The sequence below is a fragment of the Somniosus microcephalus genome, chromosome 28 (genome assembly GCF_052327205.1).
Source record: "Somniosus microcephalus isolate GS21.2 chromosome 28, FLI_Smic_1.0, whole genome shotgun sequence".
In the NCBI taxonomy this organism is placed as follows: Eukaryota; Metazoa; Chordata; class Chondrichthyes; order Squaliformes; family Somniosidae; genus Somniosus; species Somniosus microcephalus.
The window spans coordinates 2,987,610-3,013,056 of NC_141014.1; the positions used below are offsets into that span (position 1 = coordinate 2,987,610).

The 25,447-nt window shown below is 51.0% G+C and overlaps 1 protein-coding gene across 1 annotated transcript in view; it reads right to left on the bottom strand.

The window, feature by feature from the left end:
* dmc1 (DNA meiotic recombinase 1) overlaps window positions 1-25,447 on the bottom strand; it is a 249,367-nt gene that overhangs the window by 22,553 nt on the left and 201,367 nt on the right. Inside the window, exon 9 of the mRNA XM_085969413.1 lies at window positions 12,894-12,967. Coding sequence (XP_085825539.1) covers window positions 12,894-12,967 — 74 coding nt within the window. The remainder of the gene's footprint in view (window positions 1-12,893; window positions 12,968-25,447) is intronic.

The window sequence follows — 25,447 nt, forward strand, 5'->3', positions numbered from 1 at the left end:
GTGATGGGGCGCTTTGGTAGAAAGGCTCGCGATGGGGGAGGTGGGAGAGAGACCCGCGATGGGGGAGGTGGGAGAGAGACCCGCGATGGGGGAGGTGGGAGAGAGGCCCGCGATGGGGGAGGTGGGAGAGAGGCCTGCGATGGGGGAGGTGGGAGAGAGGCCCGCGATGGGGGGCTGTGGGAGAGAGGCCCGCGATGGGGGAGGTGGGAGAGAGGCCCGCGATGGAGGGCTGTGGGAGAGAGACCCGCGATGGGGGAGATGGGAGAGAGGCCCGCGATGGGGGAGGTGGGAGAGAGGCCCGCGATGGGGGAGGTGGGAGAGAGGCCCGCGATGGGGGAGGTGGGAGAGAGGCCCGCGATGGGGGAGGTGGGAGAGAGGCCTGCGATGGGAGAGGTGGGAGAGAGGCCCGCGATGGGGGGCTGTGGGAGAGAGGCCCGCGATGGGGGGCTGTGGGAGAGAGACCCGCGATGGGGGAGGTGGGAGAGAGGCCCGCGATGGGGGAGGTGGGAGAGAGACCCGCGATGGGGGAGGTGGGAGAGAGGCCCGCGATGGGGGAGGTGGGAGAGAGACCTGCGATGGGGGAGGTGGGAGAGAGGCCCGCGATGGGGGAGGTGGGAGAGAGGCCCGCGATGGGGGAGGTGGGAGAGAGGCCCGCGATGGGGGAGGCGGGAGAGAGGCCCGCGATGGGGGAGGTGGGAGAGAGGCCCGCGATGGGGGAGGTGGGAGAGAGGCCTGCGATGGGAGATGTGGGAGAGAGGCCCGTGATGGGGGGCTGTGGGAGAGAGACCTGCGATGGGAGAGGTGGGAGAGAGGCCCGCGATGGGGGAGGTGGGAGAGAGGCCCGCAATGGGGGGCTGTGGGAGAGAGGCCCGCGATGGGAGAGGTGGGAGAGACACCTGCGATGGGAGAGGTGGGAGAGAGGCCCGCGATGGGGGGCTGTGGGAGAGAGACCCGCGATGGGGGAGGTGGGAGAGAGGCCCGCGATGGGGGAGGTGGGAGAGAGGCCCGCAATGGGGGAGGTGGGAGAGAGGCCCGCGATGGGGGAGGTGGGAGAGAGGCCCGCGATGGGGGAGGTGAGAGAGAGGCCTGCGATGGGAGAGGTGGGAGAGAGGCCCGCGATGGGGGGCTGTGGGAGAGAGGCCCGCGATGGGGGGCTGTGGGAGAGAGACCCGCGATGGGGGAGGTGGGAGAGAGGCCCGCGATGGGGGAGGTGGGAGAGAGACCCGCGATGGGGGAGGTGGGAGAGAGGCCCGCGATGGGGGAGGTGGGAGAGAGGCCCGCGATGGGGGAGGTGGGAGAGAGGCCCGCGATGGGGGAGGTGGGAGAGAGGCCTGCGATGGGAGAGGTGGGAGAGAGGCCCGTGATGGGGGGCTGTGGGAGAGAGACCTGCGATGGGAGAGGTGGGAGAGAGGCCCGCGATGGGGGAGAGGCCCGCAATGGGGGGCTGTGGGAGAGAGGCCCGCGATGGGGGAGGTGGGAGAGACACCTGCGATGGGAGAGGTGGGAGAGAGGCCCGCGATGGGGGGCTGTGGGAGAGAGACCCGCGATGGGGGAGGTGGGAGAGAGACCCGCGATGGGGGAGGTGGGAGAGACACCTGCGATGGGAGAGGTGGGAGAGAGGCTCGTGATGGGGGAGGTGGGAGAGAGGCCCGTGATGGGGGAGGTGGGAGAGAGGCCCGTGATGGGGGAGGTGGGAGAGAGGCCTGCGATGGGGGAGGTGGGAGAGAGGCCCGCGATGGGGGAGGTGGGAGAGAGGCCCGCGATGGGGGAGGTGGGAGAGAGGCCTGCGATGGGGGAGGTGGGAGAGAGGCCCGCGATGGGGGATTGTGGGAGAAAGGCCCGCGATGGTGGAGGTGGGAGAGAGGCCCGCGATGGGGGGCTGTGGGAGAGAGGCCCGTGATGGGGGAGGTGGGAGAGAGGCCCGCGATGGGGGAGGTGGGAGAGAGGCCTGCGATGGGGGGCTGTGGGAGAAAGGCCCGTGACGGGGGAGGTGGGAGAGAGGCCCGCGATGGGGGAGGTGGGAGAGAGGCCTGCGATGGGAGAGGTGGGAGAGAGGCCCGCGATGGGGGAGGTGGGAGAGAGGCCCACGATGGGGGGCTGTGGGAGAGAGGCCCGCGATGGGGGCTGTGGGAGAGAAGCCCGTGATGGAGGAAGTGGGAGCGAGGCCCGTGATGGGGGAAGTGGGAGAGAGGCCTGCGATGGGGGAAGTGGGAGAGAGGCCCGCGATGGGGGTGGTGGGAGAGAGGCCCGTGATGGGGGAGGTGGGAGAGAGGCCCGTGATGGGGGAGGTGGGAGAGAGGCCTGCGATGGGGGGCTGTGGGAGAGAGGCCCGCAATGGGGGAGGTGGGAGAGAGGCCCACGATGGGGGGCTGTGGGAAAGAGGCCCGCGATGGGGGGCTGTGGGAGAGAGGCCCGTGGTGGGGGAGGTGGGAGAGAGGCCCGCGATGGGGGGCTGTGGGAGAGAGGCCCGAGATGCGGCGCTGTGGGAGAGAGGCCCGCGATGGGGGAGGTGGGAGAGAGGCCTGCGATGGGGGGCTGTGGGAGAAAGGCCCGTGACGGGGGAGGTGGGAGAGAGGCCCGCGATGGGGGAGGTGGGAGAGAGGCCTGCGATGGGAGAGGTGGGAGAGAGGCCCGCGATGGGGGAGGTGGGAGAGAGGCCCACGATGGGGGGCTGTGGGAGAGAGGCCCGCGATGGGGGCTGTGGGAGAGAAGCCCGTGATGGAGGAAGTGGGAGCGAGGCCCGTGATGGGGGAAGTGGGAGAGAGGCCTGCGATGGGGGAAGTGGGAGAGAGGCCCGCGATGGGGGTGGTGGGAGAGAGGCCCGTGATGGGAGAGGTGGGAGAGAGGCCCGCGATGGGGGAGGTGGGAGAGAGGCCCGCGATGGGGCGCTGTGGGACAGAGGCCCGCGATGGGGGACTGTGGGAGAGAAGCCCGTGATGGGGGCTGTGGGAGAGAGGCCCGCGATGGGGGAGGTGGGAGAGAGGCCCGCGATGGGGGGCTGTGGGAGAGAGGCCCGTGATGGGGGCTGTGGGAGAGAGGCCCGCGATGGGGGAGGTGGGAGAGAGGCCCGCGATGGGGGAGGTGGGAGAGACGCCCGCGATGGGGGAGGTGGGAGAGAGGCCCGCGATGGGGGTCTGTGGGAGAGAGGCCCGCGATGGGGGAAGTGGGAGAGAGGCCCGCGATGGGGGAAGTGGGAGAGAGACCCGCGGTGGGGGAAGTGGGAGAGAGGCCCGCGATGGGGGAGGTGGGAGAGAGGCCCGCGATGGGGGAGGTGGGAGAGAGGCCGCGATGGGGGGCTGTGGGACAGAGGCCCGCGATGGGGGGCTGTGGGAGAGAAGCCCGTGATGGGGGCTGTGGGAGAGAGGCCCGTGATGGGGGCTGTGGGAGAGAGGCCCGCGATGGGGGGCTGTGGGAGAGAGGCCCGCGATGGGGGAGGTGGGAGAGAGGCCCGCGATGGGGGAGGTGGGAGAGAGGCCCGCGATGGGGGAGGTGGGAGAGAGGCCGCGATGGGGGGCTGTGGGACAGAGGCCCGCGATGGGGGGCTGTGGGAGAGAGGCCCGCGATGGGGGAGGTGGGAGAGAGGCCCGCGATGGGGGAGGTGGGAGAGAGGCCCGCGATGGGGGAGGTGGGAGAGAGGCCCGCGATGGGGGAGGTGGGAGAGAGGCCGCGATGGGGGAGGTGGGAGAGAGGCCGCGATGGAGGGCTGTGGGACAGAGGCCCGCGATGGGGGGCTGTGGGAGAGAGACCCGCGATGGGGGAGGTGGGAGAGAGGCCCGCGATGGGGGAGGTGGGAGAGAGGCCCGCGATGGGGGAGGTGGGAGAGAGGCCCGCGATGGGGGAGGTGGGAGAGAGGCCGCGATGGGGGAGGTGGGAGAGAGGCCGCGATGGGGGGCTGTGGGACAGAGGCCCGCGATGGGGGAGGTGGGAGAGAGGCCGCGATGGGGGAGGTGGGAGAGAGGCCGCGATGGGGGGCTGTGGGAGAGAGGCCCGTGATGGGGGCTGTGGGAGAGAGGCCCGCGATGGGGGAGGGGAGGTGTCGAGGTAGAGAGGCCCAGGGACAGGAGGGGGAGGCGGGAGGCTGAAGGCTTCCATGAGGGGCTCTGATTCCCTTTCACTGCCAAGTTTCCCGACCCCATGGAAACCTATGGAGATCCAGTAAACTGGGCTCCCATTGGCACTGTGGGAGCCCGATTTGAATACGTCAACTAAGTGTCCTACCAGTGTAACAGAGACGGCAGGGCCTATGCGGCGTGTTGGTGTCGCGTTCACCATATTTAACTCTCCCGCCCTCCGACCCTCTCCCGCCCATTGTGGGAGGGAGTTAATGTCGAGCCCAATATGTCAGAAATGAATCTACCAGAATGTTTTAAAAGGATATACTGAAGAAAGAGAACATGAGTTGCCAAAAACTAACCTTCCACAATTCATACAATCATACTGTACACAAGAAGCAACTTTTAACAGCCTTATCAACTTGTCCTGCCTTATGGAATCATAGAATAGTACAGCACAGAAGGAGGCCTTTCGGCCCATCGAGTGTGTGCTGGCTCTTTCGAAGAGCAATCCAGTCAGTCCCACCCCGCTCTTTCCACATATCCTGCAATGTTTTCTCCTTTAGCTTAACTTCCTGTCTTTTGTACTCTTTGCCTCTATTTATAAAGCCCAGGATTCCATATACTTTCTGTCCTGCCACCTTCAAAGATTAGTGCTCAAACACCCCCAGGTCTCTCTGTTCTTGCATCTTTAAAATTGTACCATTTAGCTTGTATTGTCTCTCCTCAACTTCCTACCAAAATATATCACCTCACACTTTTCTGTGTTGAATTTAATCTGCCATGTGTCTGCCCATTCCACCAGCCTGTCCATGTCCTCTTAAAGTCTATTACTATCTTCCTCACTGTTTACTACACTTCCAACTTTCGTTTCATTTGCAAATTTCAAAATTGTGTCCTGTATCCCCAAGTGCAAGTCATTAATGTATATCAAAAACAGCAGTGGTCCTAGTACTGAACCCTAGGGAACACCACTGTATACCTCCCTCCAGCCCCAAAACAGCCATTCACCACCACTACCGCTACCACTACCACTCTCTCTCTCTCTCTCCCTTAGCCAATGTTGTATCCATGCTATTACTGCCCCTTTTATCCCATGGGCTTCAATTTTGCTAACAAGCTTATTATGTGCCTACATCAACCTTCTCCGTTATTTAATTGAAGAACTCAATCAAATTTGTCAGACACAATTTGCCTTTAACCATGTCGGCTGGCACCGATTGACCCATGCTCTTCCAAGTGGCAATTAATTTTGTCCCGGATTAGTGGCCTAGAAATTCAGTTGCGTTTGCGCCCACTTAGGGGCGAAAGAGTGGGTTGCGCCGGAAGTTTTTTAGTGCCCGAAATTAAGTTGGTCCCTAACATCGGCGTTAGCCGGTAGCGCTGCGCCGGCACCGATGACGTCGTCGGTGTGCGCAGCGCCCCGGTTCCAACGCGATTCCCTGCTGAAGGCCAAATTCAGTTGCGGCCGCCTCGCCCGCAGCGGCCGCAAACGTTTGAAAAACGGGGCCTTGCAGCTCCGAGAGGCCGGCGCATAAAGGTGGAGGGGCGGCCGGCCGCTTTCCCGGCGGCCGCATGGCCACACCTCCCTCCCCGGACTCCTGCACCACCCCCCCGCGGCATTGCTGTCTGACTCCCGCGAGCCCGGCACTTCTCCGTGGTGCCGGGCTCATTTGCCGGGGGAATCCAGCGGCGATCTCACGGCTGCAGGCAGCTCCTCCTTAAGAGAAGGAGGAGGCCTGCAGTACCCCAGCCTGCCGCACCGCATCGGGTGGCGCAGTGGCAGCTGGACGCCTGAAATAGACTTTCATCGCCCCAAGCGAGGCGGCCAAACCCTGCAGTAGCACCCGCCTCCGTCTTGGCCCGTCGCAACTGAATTTCAGGCGGGCGCTACGGGAATCCGGGCAAGCGCTAAATTTCGGGCGCTAAAGACCTGGTGGGGCCTTACTGAATTTCTAGGCCATTGTCTCTAAAAGTTTCCCCACCGCCGACGTTAGGCTGACTGGCCTATAGTTGCCGGGTTTATCCCTCTGCCCATTTTTGAACAGGGGTGTAACATTTGCAACCCTCCAGTCCTCTGGCACCACCCCCATATCCAAGGAGGATTGAAAGATTGTGGCCAAAGCCACCGTTATTTCCACCCTTCCTTCAGCAACCTAGGATGCATCCCATCCGGACCTTTTCTACTTTGAGCACTGCCAGCCATTTAAGTATCGCCTCTTTATCTATTTCTATCCTATGATATTTCTCTACCCCCTCCTCCTTTACTATGACATTGGCAGCATCCGCTTCTTTAGTGAATACAGATGCCAAGTCCTCATTTAGTACGTCAACCACGCCCTCTGCCTCCACAAGACGATTTCCTTTTCGGTGCCGAATTGTCCCCATCCTTTTATTGACTATCCTTAGTTCCATGTATCATTCAGACAAGTAATTTAAACTCACAAAATCTAGATCTCTTATGATCTTTGCTTCACTGTATCCTGCTCTGTATGATTGTATCAGATGAAAAGTCATTTTAAAATGAAAAATTTAAATGTTAAGCACCAGGAATTCAGACGCTGTTCAGTACTGCAAATCTATTAATTAAAATGCAGCATTTCCAGCAAAGCTAGATAAAACAGGTAATCAGGCAGGATTGGAAAAGCTTTAAAAAAAATGTGGGCAATTGCATCAGGTCTCATTCGGGAGTCAGGAGATGTTAGAATTGTTACACTAATTACCTGTAGGTAGAGAGGCACCAAGAATACTTGGTCTTCAGTTTGAGACAGGTGAAGACAAGGCTGATATACAGGCTATTTTTAGCAAGATGCAACGATCTTGTGTTGCAGAGACTATTAAAATGTCAGAATGCTACATATTCAACACTCGAGAACAAGATCTTGATGAAACAACAGAGTTGTATGTATCAAGTCCTGCACCTTGGTTAAAGCATCTAACTATGAGGAGACAGAGTAGTTCTTGAGATACGGAACAATGAAACTAGTCTTTTACAGGAACCAAAATTGACACTGAATCCTTGCATTGACATATCTAAATCTAATGAATCAACAGCAAGTTGCTGAAAGAAATAAGTATCCAGGAAAACACTGAGGGGCTGAAATTGCCGTAACTTCAGCCAGAAACTCTGCCGGGACCCAGAGATACTGGGTTCCAGCACGAAGGCTTCAGCAAGGCCGAGTAAGAGGTGAAACCTCCATCTGCAACTAAAAAAGGCATCTACATCAGAAACGCAGTCGCTAAAGTGGCAGTTCACCCTTTATGACCTCACATGGACACAGCATCAGGTTGGAGGCTGGCATGGCAAAAAGTCGCACTGGCCTCCTGAATGTTGGGAATGGACCCTTGCAAAGGGGAACAAGGCTGGGACCGTGGTCTGGGCCTCTGAAGTTTGCGAAGGTAATTTATTTTTTGTTCTTAAGGAGGGCACTTGGCAAATTATTTGGTTTCTAAGTGAAACGAACCGTGCCCCCACCACCCCTATTGGGAGCACCAAGGAATGAAACCTGGCAGCTAGGGGAAAATGATGCACTCACCTCCCAGTAAACAACCAAATATTGGACCAAACACAATAAACAATCAGATAATGGGCCACTCCCCAGTAAACAACCAAATAATGGGCACTCCCCAATAAACAACCAGATAATGGCCCCTCCCCAATAAACAACCAGATAATGGGCCCCTCCCCAATAAACAACCAGATAATGGGCCCCTCCCCAATAAACAACCAGATAATGGCCACTCCCCAATAAACAACCAAATAATGGGCCCCTCCCCAATAAACAACCAGATAATGGGCCCCTCCCCAATAAACAACCAGATAATGGGCCCCTCCCCAATAAACAACCAGATAATGGGCCCCTCCCCAATAAACAACCAGATAATGGCCACTCCCCAATAAACAACCAAATAATGGCCACTCCCCAATAAACAACCAGATAATGGGCCCCTCCCCAATAAACAACCAGATAATGGGCCCCTCCCCAATAAACAACCAGATAATGGCCACTCCCCAATAAACAACCAGATAATGGGCCCCTCCCCAGTAAACAACCAAATAATGGCCACTCCCCAATAAACAACCAGATAATGGCCCCTCCCCAATAAACAACCAGATAATGGGCCCCTCCCCAATAAACAACCAGATAATGGGCCCCTCCCCAATAAACAACCAGATAATGGGCCCCTCCCCAATAAACAATCAGATAATGGGCCCCTCCCCAATAAACAACCAGATAATGGCCCCCTCCCCAATAAACAACCAGATAATGGCCCCTCCCCAATAAACAACCAGATAATGGGCCCCTCCCCAATAAACAACCAAATAATGGGCCCCTCCCCAATAAGCAATCAGATAATGGGCCCCTCCCAATAAACAGATAATGGGCCCCTCCCCAATAAACAATCAGATAATGGGCCCCTCCCCAATAAACAACCAGATAATGGGCCCCTCCCCAATAAACAACCAGATAATGGGCCCCTCCCCAATAAACAACCAGATAATGGCCCCTCCCCAATAACCAACCAGATAATGGGCCCCTCCCCAATAAACAATCACATAATGGGCCCCTCCAAAATAAACAACCAGATAATGGGCCTCCTCCCCAATAAACAACCAGATAATGGGCCCCTCCCCAATAAGCAATCAGATAATGGGCCCCTCCCCAATAAACAACCAGATAATGGGCCCCTCCCCAATAAGCAATCAGATAATGGGCCCCTCCCCAATAAACAATCAGATAATGGGCCCCTCCCCAATAAACAATCAGATAATGGGCCCCTCCAAAATAAACAACCAGATAATGGGCCCCTCCCCAATAAACAACTAGATAATGGGCCCCTCCCCAATAAACAACCAGATAATGGGCCCCTCCCCAATAAGCAATCAGATAACGGGCCCCTCACCAATAAACAACCAGATAATGGGCCCCTCCCCAATAAGCAATCAGATAATGGGCCCCTCCCCAATAAACAATCAGATAATGGCCCCTCCCCAATAAACAACAAGATAATGGGCCCCCTCCCCAATAAACAACCAGATAATGGGCCCCTCCCCAATAAACAACCAGATAATGGGCCCCTCCCCAATAAACAACCAGATAATGGGCCCCTCCCCAATAAACAATCAGATAATGGCCCCTACCCAATAAACAACCAGATAATGGGCCCCTCCCCAATAAACAACCAGATAATGGGCCCCTCCCCAATAAACAATCAGATAATGGGCCCCTCCCCAATAAACAACTAGATAATGGGCCCCTCCTCAATAAACAACCAGATAATGGGCCCCTCCCCAATAAGCAATCAGATAACGGGCCCCTCCCCAATAAACAACCAGATAATGGGCCCCTCCCCAATAAGCAATCAGATAATGGGCCCCTCCCCAATAAACAATCAGATAATGGCCCCTCCCCAATAAACAACCAGATAAGGGCAGCACGGTGGCATAGTGGTTAACACTGTTGCCTCACAGCGCCAGGGACCCGGGTTCGAATCCGGCCTTGGGCGACTGTCTGTGTGGAGTTTGCACATTCTCCCCGTGTTTGTGTGGGTTTCCTCCGGGTGCTCCGGTTTCCTCCCACAGTCCAAAGATGTGCAGGTTAGGTTGATTGGCTATGATAAATTGACCCTTAGTGTTAGGGGGATTAAATACGTGGGGTTACGGGGATCGGGTGGGATATATGTCGGTGCAGGCTCGATGGGCCGAAATGGCCTCTATCTGCACTGTGGGGTTTCTGTGATTTCTGTGAATGGGCCCCCTCCACAATAAACAACCAGAAAATGGGCCCTCCCCAATAAACAACAAGATAATGGGCCCCCTCCCCAATAAACAACCAGATAATGGGCCCCTCCCCAATAAACAACCAGATAATGGGCCCCTCCCCAATAAACAACCAGATAATGGGCCCCTCCCCAATAAACAATCAGATAATGGCCCCTACCCAATAAACAACCAGATAATGGGCCCCTCCCCAATAAACAACCAGATAATGGGCCCCTCCCCAATAAACAATCAGATAATGGGCCCCTCCCCAATAAACAACCAGATAATGCGCCCATTCCCCAATAAACAACCAGATAATGGGTCCCTCCTCAATAAACAACCAGATAATGGGCCCCTCCCCAATAAACAACCAGATAATGGGCCCCTCCCCAATAAACAATCAGATAATGGGCCCCTCCCCAATAAACAACCAGATAATGCGCCCATTCCCCAATAAACAACCAGATAATGGGTCCCTCCTCAATAAACAATCAGATAATGGGCCCCTCCCCAATAAACAACCAGATAATGGGCCCCTCCCCAATAACCAACCAGATAATGGGCCCCTCCCCAATAAACAACCAGATAATGGCCCCTCCCCAATAAACAACCAGATAATGGCCCCTCCCCAATAAACAATCAGATAATGGCCCCCTCCCCAATAAACAACCAGATAATGGGCCCCTCCCCAATAAACAACCAGATAATGGCCCCTCCCCAATAAACAATCAGATAATGGCCCCCTCCTCAATAAACAAGCAAATAATAGGCCCCTCCCCAATAAACAACCAGATAATGGGCCTCTCCCCAATAAAGAACCAGATAATGGCCTCTCCCCAATAAACAACCAGATAACGGCCCCCCTCCCCAACAAACAATCAGATAATGGGCCCTTCCCCAATAACCAACCAGATAATGGGCCCCTCCCCAATAACCAACCAGATAATGGGCCCCTCCCCAATAAACAACCAGATAATGGCCCCTACCCAATAACCAACCAGATAATGGGCTCCCTCCCCAATAAACAATCAGATAATGGGCCCCTCCCCAATAAACAACCAGATAATGGCCCCTCCCCAATAAACAACCAGATAATGGGCCCCTCCCCAATAAACAATCAGATAATTGGCCCCTCCCCAATAAACAATCAGATAATGGCCCCCTCCCCAATAAACAATCAGATAATGGGCCCCTCCCCAATAAACAACCAGATAATGGGCCCCTCCCCAATAAACAATCAGATCATGGGCCCCCTCCCCAATAAACAATCAGAAAATGGCCCCCTCCCCAATAAACAATCAGATGATGGTTCCTTCCCCAATAAACAATCAGATAATGCCCCCCCCCACTAAACAATCAGATAATGGGCCCCTCCCCAACAAACAACCAGATAATGGGCCCCTCCCCAATAAACAATCAGATAATGGCCCCCTCCCCAATAAACAATCAGATAATGGGCCCCTCCCCAATAAACAACCAGATAATGGGCCCCCCACCAACAAACAATCAGATAATGGGCCCATTCCCCAATAAACAACCAGATAATGGGCCCCTCCCCCATAAACAAGCAAATAATGGGCCCCTCCCCAATAAACAACCATATAATGGGCCCCTCCCCAATAAACAATCGGATAATGGCCCCATTATCTGGTTGGTTATTGGGGAGGGGCCCATTACCTGATTGTTTATTGGGGAGGGGCCGTTATCTGGTTGTTTATTGGGGAATGGCCCCATTATCTGGTTGCTTATTGGGGAGGGCCCATTATCTGATTGTTTATTAAGACGGCAAATGTTATGTTGGTCTTCGTAGCGAGAGGGTTTGAGTACAGGAACAAGGATGTCTTGCTGCAGTTGTACAGGGCCTTGGTGAGATCACATCTTGAGTATTGTGTGCAGTTTTGGTCGCCTTACCTGAGGAAGGATGTTCTTGCCATGGAAGGAGTTCGGCGAAGATTCGCCAGGCTGATACCTGGGATGGCAGGAATGACGTATGAGGAGAGATTGGGACGATTGGTCTTGTACTCGCTGGAGTTTAGAAGAATGAGTGGGGATCTTATTGAAACTTATAAAATTCTGACAGGACTGGACAGACTAGATGCAGGAAGGATGTTCCCGATGCTCAGGGAGTCCAGAACCAGGGGTCACAGTCTAAGGATATGGGTAGGCCATTTAGTACAGAAATGAGGAGGAATTTCTTCACCCAGAGAGTGGTGAACCTGTGGAATTCTCTACCACAGAAGGCTGTAGAGGCCAATTCATTAAATATATTCAAGAAAGAGTTGGATATATTTCTTAAGGCTAAAGGGATCAAGGGGTATGGGGAGAAAGCAGGGACCGGGTACTGAAATTGGATGATCAGCCATGATCGCATTGAATGGCGGAACAGGCTCGAGGGGCCAAATGGCCTACTCCTGCTCCTATCTTCTATGTTTCTATAATGGCCCCTCCCCAATAAACAATCAGATAATGGCCCCTCCCCAATAAACAACCAGATAATGGGCCCCCTCCCCAATAAACAACCAGATAATGGGCCCCCCCAAATAAACAACCAGATAATGGGCCCCCTCCCCAATAAACAACCAGATAATGGGCCCCTCCCAAATAAACAACCATATAATGGGCCCCCTCCCCAATAAACAACCAGATAATGGCCCCTCCCCAATAAACAATCAGATAATGGCCCCTCCCCAATAAACAACCAGATAATGGGCCCCTCCCAAATAAACAACCATATAATGGGCCCCCTCCCCAATAAACAACCAGATAATGGGCCCCCCCAAATAAACAACCAGATAATGGGCCCCCTCCCCAATAAACAACCAGATCTTATCACCTAACAATTTGCAATTCAGTAATAAAAACAGAAAATTCTGGAAATACTCAGCAGGTCTGGCAGCATCTGCAGAGAGAGAAACATACAGTTCTGACGAAGGGTCATCGACCTGAAACGTTCACTCTGTTTCTCTCTTCACAGATGCTGCCTGACCTGCTGAGTATTTCCAGCTTTTTCTGTTTTTATTTCCGATTTTCCAGCACCCGCAGTATTTTGCTTTTGAATTTTTGAGTGCTGCTTATACCAAGAGTTTGAAAATTCCACCTTCTTCATGGAATTTGGCTGCTACGTAATCCAGTAATTCCATCTGGTGTTCACCTGTCAATGACACAGAAAGTTACTGCAGAAGCGACAATTTTCAACTTCAAGACCAAACAGTCAGCAGATGTATGTTTCATTAAGTGAGATTTATTTAGATTATCTACTCCCAAAACTGTTTTGGATTAAAGCTTTGGAGTTCCACAGGAATTGTATCTAGCTGAAGAGTAAAATCAGATCAAGTAAGGACAATGCAGTTAGCGAAAGTAATCATACTAGCAAGGAGCTGGATCAGATTTTTAGATCTCAGAAACAATCCATTCTCTAATTTTGGTGTATTCACCTATGCAATATACCTGAATGTTGACAGCAATTACATTAACATTTTTGGATCAGAATTGATTATATTTCATTAATAAATTTACAGCCCTTTCATAATGTGCATTTGTTAGGAATCATAGAAAGGTACGTATGAATGTAATTGATAATAATTACATATGTGCCAATTGTCAGTTTCTTAAAGGCTGGAATTTTGCCGGCGCTCAGGGGGCGGGTTTGGAGGCGGAACATCCGGCAAAATCGCAAAGATTGACAGCGGGTCGGAAACCCGCTGTCATCCCACCTCCAATCAATCTTCCCAGGTGTCGGGTCCCCGATTTGCACATGGATCCGACACCTAGCGGCGGGAAGAGGATTATAGGCACATAACTGCTTGTTAACAGGTTGTTAACAGGCAGTTAAGAGGCTTTTTCCAATTTTGCCAGGTCTACTGCGGGCTTCATGATGTCCGGGCACCACGCCAGGGTAAGTGTGGCATGCTGTGGGTCTACTGTCATGTTTCTTCATTGATGACAGCTGCAGAAGTGGTGTGAAGGATCCAATGGTACACTGGTGCATTTCAGAGCTAAGTAAATGTTGGGAAAATCATTTTTATGTATTTAGACTTTTCTGTAGGTAAAAAGTTTTGAAGTGCTTGTGTAGTCCCACCTCATTGGGAGAACCTCTCTCACCAGTGACAGATCGCTTCTGTAACCTCACCTGCAGCTGCCATCTGTTCTAGCCTAAGGAGGGAGTCACTGGAGAGCCTGGGTGCAAAGGAACAATTCTACAGTGATTGTCAGTGTTTGCAGCACCTCAATGCTGTCAAACACTGAAAAATCACCTGTCAAAAAAAATTGAGTGTGGCCCTTTTAAGAAAACCAGCAGCTGAACCGTCATCAACTGCCGTCATCTGACATCGGCTTTCTCCTAATTGGCCGGCAAGCCCACAGGGCGGGCTTAACAAGGCCAATTGACGCAAAATAACGTCTGTGCGTCAGACGTCATTGGGGGCGGGATTGGAACCCGGAAGGAAGCTGTCCCGCTCCAGGCCGCACCGAAAGGTAAAATCCAGCCCTTAGTGTTTCACTAAAAAAAAAATCAGCTTTTTTCATGGGATTGGAAGTTGTTTGCATCAACCAACCAGAAGGTCAGTGTAGTGTATGTACTTTGCAGAAGGAACTATATTCTGCAGCCCCTGTATACTGCAGTACCAGTAGTGACCACCCCTGTATATAAGCCTGTATAGTAACTTTTGCATAGTAGTTCCAGTTTGTCTCCACTCAGTAAAGACCTGTTATAACCAACTCCTGCAGTCCGTGTCTCAATTACACACGGACATAATACTGGCGACGAGCAGATCCGAACTTACTGCACCACCTCATGGGGATCCATCCCTGAAGCGAAGTTATCAGCGGTCGAGGCCAGAAGGAAGAAAGAAAAAAAAAAACGATCAGAAGAAACGGGCGTCGACCGTGGGCAACCGCCTCTGATTCATCGGAGTTGAAGATTTGCAGGAGAGGCTGTCGAGAGCGGGGCTTGGTTATCCTGTCGATGGTGTTTCAGCTAATCGGGCTGGTGGCAGGTAGTACACTGATCCTTCCTGGGCTGCGGCGGTCTAGAGCTCGATCGGGTGGCTTTTCAACGGGGACGAGCAGCGTTGTCGGGAAGAGGAGAGAGAGAGAGGGTGGAGCACACAGGGCGCGGCCGGTGCTACGAAGCCGGGCAGCGTACAGACCCGTGAAGAGGGAGGCAAGTGTCCCGCAGGGTTGCTCCGACGACGGGGAAATAATAAAAATTAGAAGCGCAGAAAGCCGCGAGGAGCTGCAGTTTGCCACGGGAACCGCGGAGAGCGGCGTTAGCAGCAGCGCGGGGGGAAGTGCGCGAAGACCATAGGGCGTCGCCATCAAGGCATAAAACGCCAGCAACAGTGCTAGCAGCAGCGGAGAAGACAGAAAGCGCGGGAGGCGCCATCTTAATCCAGCGGGGAAGAAGGCAAAGCGCGGGAGGCGCCATTTTGTTAAATCGGGGAAGAAGGCAAAACGCGGGAGGCGCCGTCTTAGATTTCCAAGATGCCGAAGACTGGCAATATCACTGCCTTCGATAATGCAATAGAAGACTGGACCACGTATGTGGAAAGAGTCGAGGTATATTGCGAGGCAAACGCAGTAGCCGATGAGAAAAAGGCATCGGTACTACTAAACTTAATGGGCGCAAGAACGTACGGCCTATTGCGGAACCTGATTACTCCAGCCAAACCGAGGGCAAAGAGTTTTAACGAAATTGTTGATATCCTACAGGAACACCTAAATCCGACACCGCTGCTGATAGCAGAAAGATTTAAATTCCACAGGAGAAATCAGCATAAAGATGAGAGCAATGCTGATTACCTTACGGAACTACACAAGCTATCAAAGCACTGCCAGTTCGGAGCAGGACTGGCAGATACCCTATGGGGCAAATTTGTCTGTGGACTCCTGAGTGTAGGAACCCAGAAGAGGTTACTCTCAGAGAAAGAGCTGACGCTAGATTAGGCTTTCAACGTGGCAGTATCGTACGAAGCAGCAGCAAGGGGAGCTGCGGAAATACAGCAAAAGCCACAGGAATACGGCACCCACGAAATGACATGGGGATTTGAAAAATGTTATCGCTGCGGCAGAACAACCCATGACCAGAAGGACTGCTGGTCCAAGGACAAAATATGCAGGCAATGCGGAAAGATGGGACACATTGCACGAGTTTGCAGGTCTGGGAAGAAGACTAACGACAACAAAAAGGCTACTAAGGAACAGTACAGGAAAGTACAAAAGATGACGGACAGTAGTTCCAAAGACCAGATGAGCGATAGTGAATCCGGGAACAAGAGACTAAGCTGTCTCAAACTTCACAACGTAATCGCAAAAGAGGATCACCGAACCATTTGGGTCACCCTCACGATAGCAGGGTCCCAAGTCAAAATGGAATTGGATACAGGATCAGCTCTGACCGTCATGAATCGACGAGACTGCGAGCGGCTATTCTCACACAAACCCTTGAAAGAGACATCCATTGTCTTGAAGACGTATACGGGGCAAAAAGTATACCCCAGAGGAAAAATAAGGGTGCCTGTCGAATACAATGGCAAGGAAATACAAAAATTGTATCTGTACATACTGCAAGATGGTGGACCACCATTATTGGGATGTGAATGGATCAGAAAGATAAGTTTAGACTGGCACTCCATTCAGGCACTGACGGTGGCTGGTAAAAAGGATGATGACGTCACTCCTGGACGATTGTCAACAATCTTAGCTAACGCCAAAGAGGTATTTCAACAAGAACTGGGAACTCTTAAAGGCGTAACCGCCTCGATAAAAATAGAAGAGAATGCAATTCCCAAGTTTTTCAAAGCAAGACCGGTACCATATGCAATTCGCCCAGCCGTCGAGGCAGAGCTGGAGAATCTGGAGAATGCAGGCGTGTTATCTAAGGTAGATTGGAGCGAGTGGGCGACACCCATCGTTCCTGTCATGAAGAAAGCGTTAAACAATAAGTCTGAGGAGCCAAGGAAGGTTCGCATCTGTGGGGACTTCAAGGTGACGGTGAACCCAGTCCTTCACACAGTACAATATCCTCTTCCGAGGATAGAAGATATTTTCGCCTCACTATCTGGAGGGAAGCATTTTACAAAAATTGACCTAGCACAAGCATATTTGCAGATGGAGGTTGAAGAATCCTCCAGGAAGTATCTCACGATAAACACTCACAAAGGTCTTTACCAGTATAATTGACTGGTATTCGGAGTAGCATCAGCTCCGGCGATGTGGCAAAGAGCGATGGAACAAGTCCTGCAAGGGATTCCGGGGACTCAGTGTTACTTGGACGACATCCTAGTGACAGGTGAAGATGACAGTGAACACCTTGCCAACCTAGAGCAGGTGCTCACTAGACTAAGAGAACATGAGCTACGAGCCAATCGCCCCAAGTGCGAGTTTTTAAAGAAACAGATATCGTATTGTGGCCACGTGATTGATGAAGAGGGGTTACATAAGTCCCCTGACAAAATTGAAGCGGTAGTTAAGGCTCCAGCGCCTGAAAATGTGTCGCAACTGAGGTCATTCCTCGGATTGGTGAATTACTACCATAAGTTTTTGCCGAATTTGTCCACAATTCTGCACCCACTGAACGCCCTACTACAAACTGGAGTAGCATGGAAATGGAGCGATGAATGTAAGCGGGCCTTTCAGAAGAGTAAGGACCTAATCACTTCAAGAGAAGTATTGGCTCACTACAACCCATCACTACCGATAAGACTGGCGTGTGATGCGTCTCCCTACAGCATTGGAGCGGTACTGTCACATAAATTCCTTGATGGTTCAGAGAGGCCGATAGCTTTTGCGTCACGCTCGTTAACTTCAGCCGAGCGTAACTACGCCCAGATTGACAGAGAGGCCCTCAGCCTGGTGTGGGGGGTGAAGAAGTTCAATCACTACCTGCACGGTCAGAAATTTACTCTACTAACTGATCATCAACCTCTTGTCTCCATTTTCAACCCTCAGAAGGGCGTACCGATAATGGCAGCACAACGGCTACAGAGGTGGTCCCTTTTCCTAGGGGCACACCAATATGACATCGAGTACAAAGGAACTAAACAGCATGGGAATGCTGATGGATTGTCACGCCTACCGTTGCCGACGGTGGAAGAAGCACCTGCAGTGGATCCAGTGAAGATATTCCACTCGACCATAGTCGAATGTCTCCCTGTGACGAATGCAAACAAAGAAAAGGAAACACGAAATGACCCGACACTCTCCTGGGTCTATGATTTAATGGTGAAGGGATGGCCAGCACATGGCGAACCACTGCTGCCAGCATTCTCGCCGAGAAGAGAACAGCTGTCAGTGTGCAGAGGAACCTTGATGTGTGGATCCAGAGTAGTAATTCCACCCAAATTGAAGGATAGAGTGCTCAATGAGCTTCATGAGGGTCATCTGGGAGAGGTAAAAATGAAGAACTTAGCCAGAGCGTTTGTGTGGTGGCCGGGAATCGATAGAGAAATCGAAGAGATGACCAAGAGCTGTACAGGATGCCAGAAGGTCCAAAACGCCCCACCACAAGCCCCTCTACATCCATGGGAGTGGCCCTCATCGCCATGGCAAAGGGTGCACATTGATTTTGCTGGTCCATTTATGGACTCGATGTTTTTAATTGCAGTGGATGCACATTCAAAGTGGCCAGAGGTAATAAAAATGTCCTCAACCACCACAGAAAAAACTATCACAGTCTTACAAACCATATTCGCCAGAAATGGGCTGCCTGAACAGATTTGCTCCGACAATGGACCACAGTTTGTGTCTGAAGAGTTCCGGAGGTTCTTAAAGAACAATGGTGTTAAGCATTACACATCCGCCCCATATCATCCAGCCACCAATGGATTGGCTGAGAGGTTCATTCAAACATTCAAGAAGGCTATCAAGGCAATGTGTAATGAAGACATACCCCTACAACACAAGGTGGATAACTTCTTGTTTGCCTACCGGAATGCGACACATGCGGTTACCAACCAAACTCCAGCCATGATGTTCTTCAATCGAAGACTACGATGCCGCTTGGATTTGGTTAAGCCAAACATCAGAAGAGATGTGGAGAGCAGGCAGTTTCAGAATATGAATGAAAGGCCGACCAGGAGTTTTAAGATAGGTCAACCAGTTTTGGCCTGGGACTACCGCACAGAGAAATGGCAGCCAGGAACGATCTGTACACGGCAAGGACCTCTAATGTATACCGTGGACGTTGGAGAGAGCATTGTAAGACGCCATGCTGACCAGATTCTAGAGTCACTGGAAAACGTCAATTCCACACCACGATCCGATACACCTGGTGATGAAACCGAAGTACCAATTGCATCTACCTCAGAATCGGTGATATTGGAAGCAGACGAACCAAACAACGATGTTGATCCCGAATCAACTTTGCCAGAAGAACCTGATACCCCAAAGAGGCGTTATCCAGACAGAATCAGGAAGCCTCCTCAAAGACTGAACTTATAATTGCTTAACTTCAACTAATGTATCTAGCAACTGTAATTGTAAATATGTTATTTAATTATTAATCGAATGTTATGTACTGTTTAGCTAAAAGGGGAGGAATTGTAGTGTATGTACTTTGCAGAAGGAACTATATTCTGCAGCCCCTGTATACTGCAGTACCAGTAGTGACCACCCCTGTATATAAGCCTGTGTAGTAACTTTTGCATAGTAGTTCCAGTTTGTCTCCACTCAGTAAAGCCCTGTTATAACCAACTCCTGCAGTCCGTGTTTCAATTACACACAGACATAATGGTCAGGACTGAAGGTTGTCAGAAACAATCAGGTGATACTTTCCCCATTTGAGGCACAAAAGATTTTGTTAAGATGAGGTGATAAGTTTCTGAAAGTCACTGTTGCTGCTGTGTTCACTTCATATTTGTTACATATAACATGATAAGCTGCTATAATTTAAATAAGATTTTTAAAACTTATTGGGGGAGAAATTCGGTTGGTAGCGCCACCGATTAGCGCCTAAAGAGGCCGGGAAGTGGGGCGCTAACCAACTAGCACCCGGGCGCAGCGAACCCAGCGCCTCTCCCCATATTGAGCAGACATTTAGCGCTGGCACTAAATCTTAGCGCCCGCTCACGGGCGCAGGCAGATCATGACGTCATTTGAGTGTGCAACGCCTTTTGGGCGCCCCGGACCAGAATTCAGTGGCGCGCCCCTCCGTTGCGCCTGGCGCTAATAAGGATGGCTTACCTGGAACGTTCTCCAGTCGCTCTCGGGCTGGGGGGGTGTTCTTTAAAGGGGACTGCTGTGGTTTAAAAGCAGCAGCCATTTTTGGAGCACAACTTCCTCGAGAGTTACTGAGCTGCACACTGATAGCCATTTGACCACTGAGCCAGCGCTGGCAGAGGAACTTCAGCCTTCTGACCATCACCTTGCTGTTGGTGAGCATTTCCAACGGCAAAACTTTTTGGCGCACTTATTATGGGGGCTGCATTGGAGGGGAACGTCCTGCTGCTGAATCATCTGGAAAGGGCACGGAGACGCAGGGAGAGAGGGGCGGCCATGGCCAGACGGAGGAGGGCCAACAGACGTCGCCACACCAGACCTTATGCTGCCAGTGTTTTCCGACAGCAGTTTTCCTACATGAACATGTCGGAGGAGCAGTGTATCAGAAGGCTGCGCTTTAGAAAGGAGGTGGTGACTGAGCTGTGCCACTTGCTTCAGCCAGATCTGCAGCCTCAGATAAGGTGCAGGACATCTCTGTCGGTGGCTGTGAGGATGTCTGTTGCCCTGAACTTCTACGCAAGCGGCTCCTTTCAGGCCGCAACTGGGGACATAGCCAACATCTCGCAGTTTGCGGTACATTGCTGCATCCGTCAAGTGACTGATGCCCTCTTTGAAAGGAGGCGGCAGTATATCTCCTTCCCAATGACCCCGGACAAGCAGCGGGAGCGCGCAGAGGGCTTCGCAGCAATAGCAGACTTCCCCATGGTGCAGGGTGCCATTGACTGCATGGCACGTGGCTTTGCGGGCGCGTATAGAGAATCCGGAGGAGTTCCGCAACCGCAAGGGGTTCCATTCCTTGAATGTCCAGCTGGTCTGTGACCACCGACAGCTGATCCTCGCAGTGAATGCGCAGTTCCCAGGCAGCAGCCACGATGCCTTCATCCTGCGCCAGACTTCTGTTGCAGACCTTTTCGAGGCCCCGGCTCACCCAGGAGGCTGGCTTCTCGGGGACAAAGGCTATCCTCTGTGCCCATGGCTGATGACCCTGCTCCGTTCGCCCAGCACCCCTGCTGAAGAACGCTACAATGCGAGCCATCAGGCGATGAGGAACATTGTGGAGCACACAATCGGCGTGCTGAAGCAGCGGTTCCGCTGTCTGGACCATTCCGGAGGAGCCCTGCAGTACTCGCTGTATTGATTTCTTTGTGGGTTCAATGACGAGACATTTATGAAAGAGAATGTCTTTTAATCTAAAGTATGTTCAACTCTTTTTAACAGCATTTACAGGAGACACCATGCTAGAGATCCATCTAGAACGAAACCGAAACTAAACCACCCTGCTTGTCTCTGTCACATGACCTCTGCTGGTCAGGCATAAGTAATCAATACATGCAAACATGCTGGTAAGGCATCATAATCAAACAGGCAAATAACATCACTATTTGCTGATATCATTACATCTCCCTTTCTTAAAACAAAAATATTTTACTTTTAACTAACAACATGTTTTCTTTGTATTAATCTGCATTTTAACTGTAACACTTAATGAACTTACATTATCATTATCATGATCAAGGTTTTTTAACCTTGCTTTGTGTGTTCACATGAAATATGTCACTACACTAGAACTTGAAGAAAGAATAAGATAACATTACTTCCTTCTACAACAATAGCCCTTAAATTTGCTCAATGAGTCTCTCAGGAGGCTTCACGTGTCTTGAGGATTTTCTGATTGATTGTCCTTGAATCTGAGTTGTTGCCTCAGATGATGGTTTCTCAGCTGTGTGATCAGGTTGTTCAACAGTATCAGTCTTTTGACCTGCTGTGTGATCAGGTTGTTCAACAGTATCAGTCTTTTGACTTGCTGTGGCTGGTCCCATGAGAAGATCTCGACGATTTCTTCTCAGAACAGCACCCTCATCTGTCTGAATGGTGTATGATCTTGGTTGAACTTCACTCAGGACAGTTCCCTTCTGAGTCCATATGTTTGTTTTGTCTTTGAACCTTACTTGGTCACCAGTGTGGAGTTCAGGTAGGTTTTGTGTTCCTCTGTCATAGTAATACTTTTGCTTTTCTTTCTGTTGTTCTTTGAACTTCCTCACTTTCTCCCCCTCTTTTGTTTTCAGGAGGTTCTCCGGGATGGGTAGGTTTGACCTTAGCCGACGTCCCATAAGGAGTTGGGCTGGTGACATACCACACTCGAGCGGCGTTGTGCGGTATACAAGCATGCTCTGGTAAAAGTCAGTTCCACTGTCTTTTGCCTTGTACATCACTCTTTTCACTGTCTGGACCGATTTTTCCACTAGTCCATTGGACTGCGGAAAGTGAGGACTTGACGTTGTGTGGACAAAGTCCCACTCTTTGGCAAAGTGTCGGAAACTTGCATTGTAAAACTGGGGTCCATTGTCTGTGAAGACCTCGCTTGCCACGCCATGTCTGGAGAATATGGCTTTCATACATGTTATCACAGCATCTGCAGTGGTGGTGTACAGTCTACAAACCTCTGGATACAGGGAGTAATAGTCTGTGACTACAAGATAGTCCTTCCCTTGACATACAAATAGGTCAGCGCCTACCTTCTGGTAAGGTCTGTCTGGCGCTGGGTGTGGCTTTAGTGGTTCTACCGGATTGCTTGCTCGATATTTCAGGCATATTGTGCAGTTTGACACCTCATTTGTCACATCTTGGTTGATTCGTGGCCAGTACATCACCTCTCGTGCTCTTTTCTTACACTTTTCGATTCCCAGATGTCCTCCATGGATCCTTTTTAGCATCTCTTTTCTCAGACTCTTTGGGATAACTATTTTACTTCCTTTGTAGATGATGTCTTCGACCACTGATAGTTCCGCCCTGCAGTTCCAGTACTCTGCTATGTCAGGTGAGTAGTCTTGCTTCATGTTGGGCCATCCATCCAAGATGCTTTTCCTCAGTCGTCTCATTGTTTCATCTTTGTTTGTCTCAGTCTTTATGAGCTCCATTTTTGCATCTGCTATGGGCAGTGCACTTGTGATCATGTCCACGTAGGCGTTCACTTTTTCATCCATTTTGGTGTTTGCGGGCTCATTTGGGTCAACAGCTCTGGACAACGTGTCTGCTGTATACATCAGCTTACCCGGTGTGTACGCAACATTCAGTGTATAGCGTTGCAGCCTGATCATCATTCTTTGTATTCTAAGCGGACAGCTATTTAGTGGCTTTTGAACAATGCAATCAAGGGCTTATGGTCAGTCTCTACACTGGTTGCTTGTCCTGCCACAAACTGGTGAAATCTTTCACAGGCGCATGTGATGCTGAGCAGCTCCTTTTCTATTTGAGCATATCGCGTCTCCATGTCTGTCATTGAGCGCGATGCATATGCAATAGGTTGCCAGTAGTCATATTTTTGCAGAAGAACGGCACCGAGCCCACTCTGTGATGCATCTGATGATATCTTGATGGGTCTCGCTGGGTCATAAAACCTCAGAACTGGTTCCTCTGTGAGCAGTTTCTTTAGATTGCTCCATGACTTCTCATGCTCATGATTCCATTCCCATTCTATGTTCTTTTCAGTTAGTCTTCTCAGTGGCGCCATCTTTTCTGAGAGGTTGGATATGAATTTACCCATGTAGTTGATCATTCCATTAAACCTCTGCACGTCCTTTTTGCATTGTGGCTTTGGCATATTCTCAATGGCGGACACCTTTCTGGGATCTGGTCTGGTGCCCTCACTGCTAAGGATATCCCCCACGAATGTCAGTTCTGTCACCCCGAGCTGGCATTTCTCTCTATTCAGCTTCAGGTTTGTTTTCCTTGTTGCTTCCAACACTTTTTTCAGTCTCTCGTCATGCTCAGTTCTCGTGGTTCCCCATACTATGATGTCATCCATTGATGTATCAACTCCCTCCAGGTGCTCAGAGATCATATGGATAGTTTTGTGATACACTTCAGGAGCTGAGGCAATGCCAAATGGTAACCTTAGGAATCTGTATCTGCCAAATGGACTGTTGAACGTGCACAGTCTTGAACTTGCTTCGTCCAATTTCATCTGCCAAAATCCTGATGATGCATCTAACTTGCTGAAATACTTTGCATTTGCAAACTGTGCCATGATTTCCTCACGTGTAGGAAGCTTGAAGTGCTCTCTCTTTATTGCTCTGTTTAGATCTCTTGGATCCAGGCAAATTCTGAGCTTTCCATTCTTTTTGTCCACAACGACGAGGGAACTCACCCAATCAGTTGGCTCATCTATCTTCTGAATCACGTTCAGGCTTTCCATCCTGTCCAACTCTGCCTTCAGTTGCTTTTGAAGAGCAAATGGAACTTTTCTGCATGGATGTATGACCGTTGGCATACTTTTATCTACTCTGATCGTGTGTTCTCCTGGCAGGCAGCCTAGAGCCTTAAATAGGTTGTTGTACTCTTTCATGAGTTCATCATAGACTGTCTCTCCTTCGCTTTCCACAACGAGGACTCTCTTTACCAGGTTCAGTCTCTCACAGGCTATTAAACCTAGTATGGCTTGCACATCCTTTGGCACCACGATTAATGCTAGTGTGTGCTCTCTGTCCTTGTGTGTCACTTTGACAATGCATCTTCCTTTCACTGGTATATCAGTACCTGAGTATCCTGTCACTTTCACTTTTATTCCATGTATCTTTGGTCTGGGTCTAATTTTCTTAAAATCAGTCTCTGATATCACATTAACTTGTGCTCCAGTATCCAATTTAAATGGAATGTGTATGTCATTCACTTTTAGTGTCAACATCCAGTCTCTTTCTTCTTTTTTTGTTTTCAGATACAACATCTACATAGAACTCCTCTATCTCGCTTTCATCTACTGTATGGACCTTGCTATGTTGCACTTGGTTCTTACAGCAACGGGCATAATGGTTGTTTTTGTTGCAACTATTGCATGTTTTACCATATGCTGGACACTTTTTTGGTGTATGCTGTGTACCGCATCGACTACATGACTTTCGATTGTCCCTTTCATTTTCGTTCGCTGGCCACGCCTCTTTTTTCACATTGGCGCTCTTTTTGTTAAACGGTTTGTGTCCGTTCTTTCTCACTGCATCCACGTTGCAGCTATTGTCACTGAACAGCTCCTTTGCCTGCAACTTCACAGTCTCTGTAGCCCGACACAGTGCTATGGCTTTTCCCAGGTCTAGATCTTGCTCTCTTAGCAGTCTTTCCCTTAGACCATTATCTGGAATACCACACACCAGTCTGTCTTTTATCAGCGAGTCTGTCAGTCCCCCAAATTCACGTTTTGCTTCGGTTTCTCAGTTCAGTCACATACTGATCAATAGACTCTCCCGTTTTCTGTACACATGTGAAAAATCTGTGCCTCTCAAACGTCACGTTACGTTTAGGTATGCAGTAGGCCTCAAACTGTTCCATTATTTTATCTAGTTTCATTTTGTCTCCATCAGCAGCGAATGTGAAGTTATTATACACCTCCAGCGCTTCATCACCCACGACATGTAAGAACAGTGAC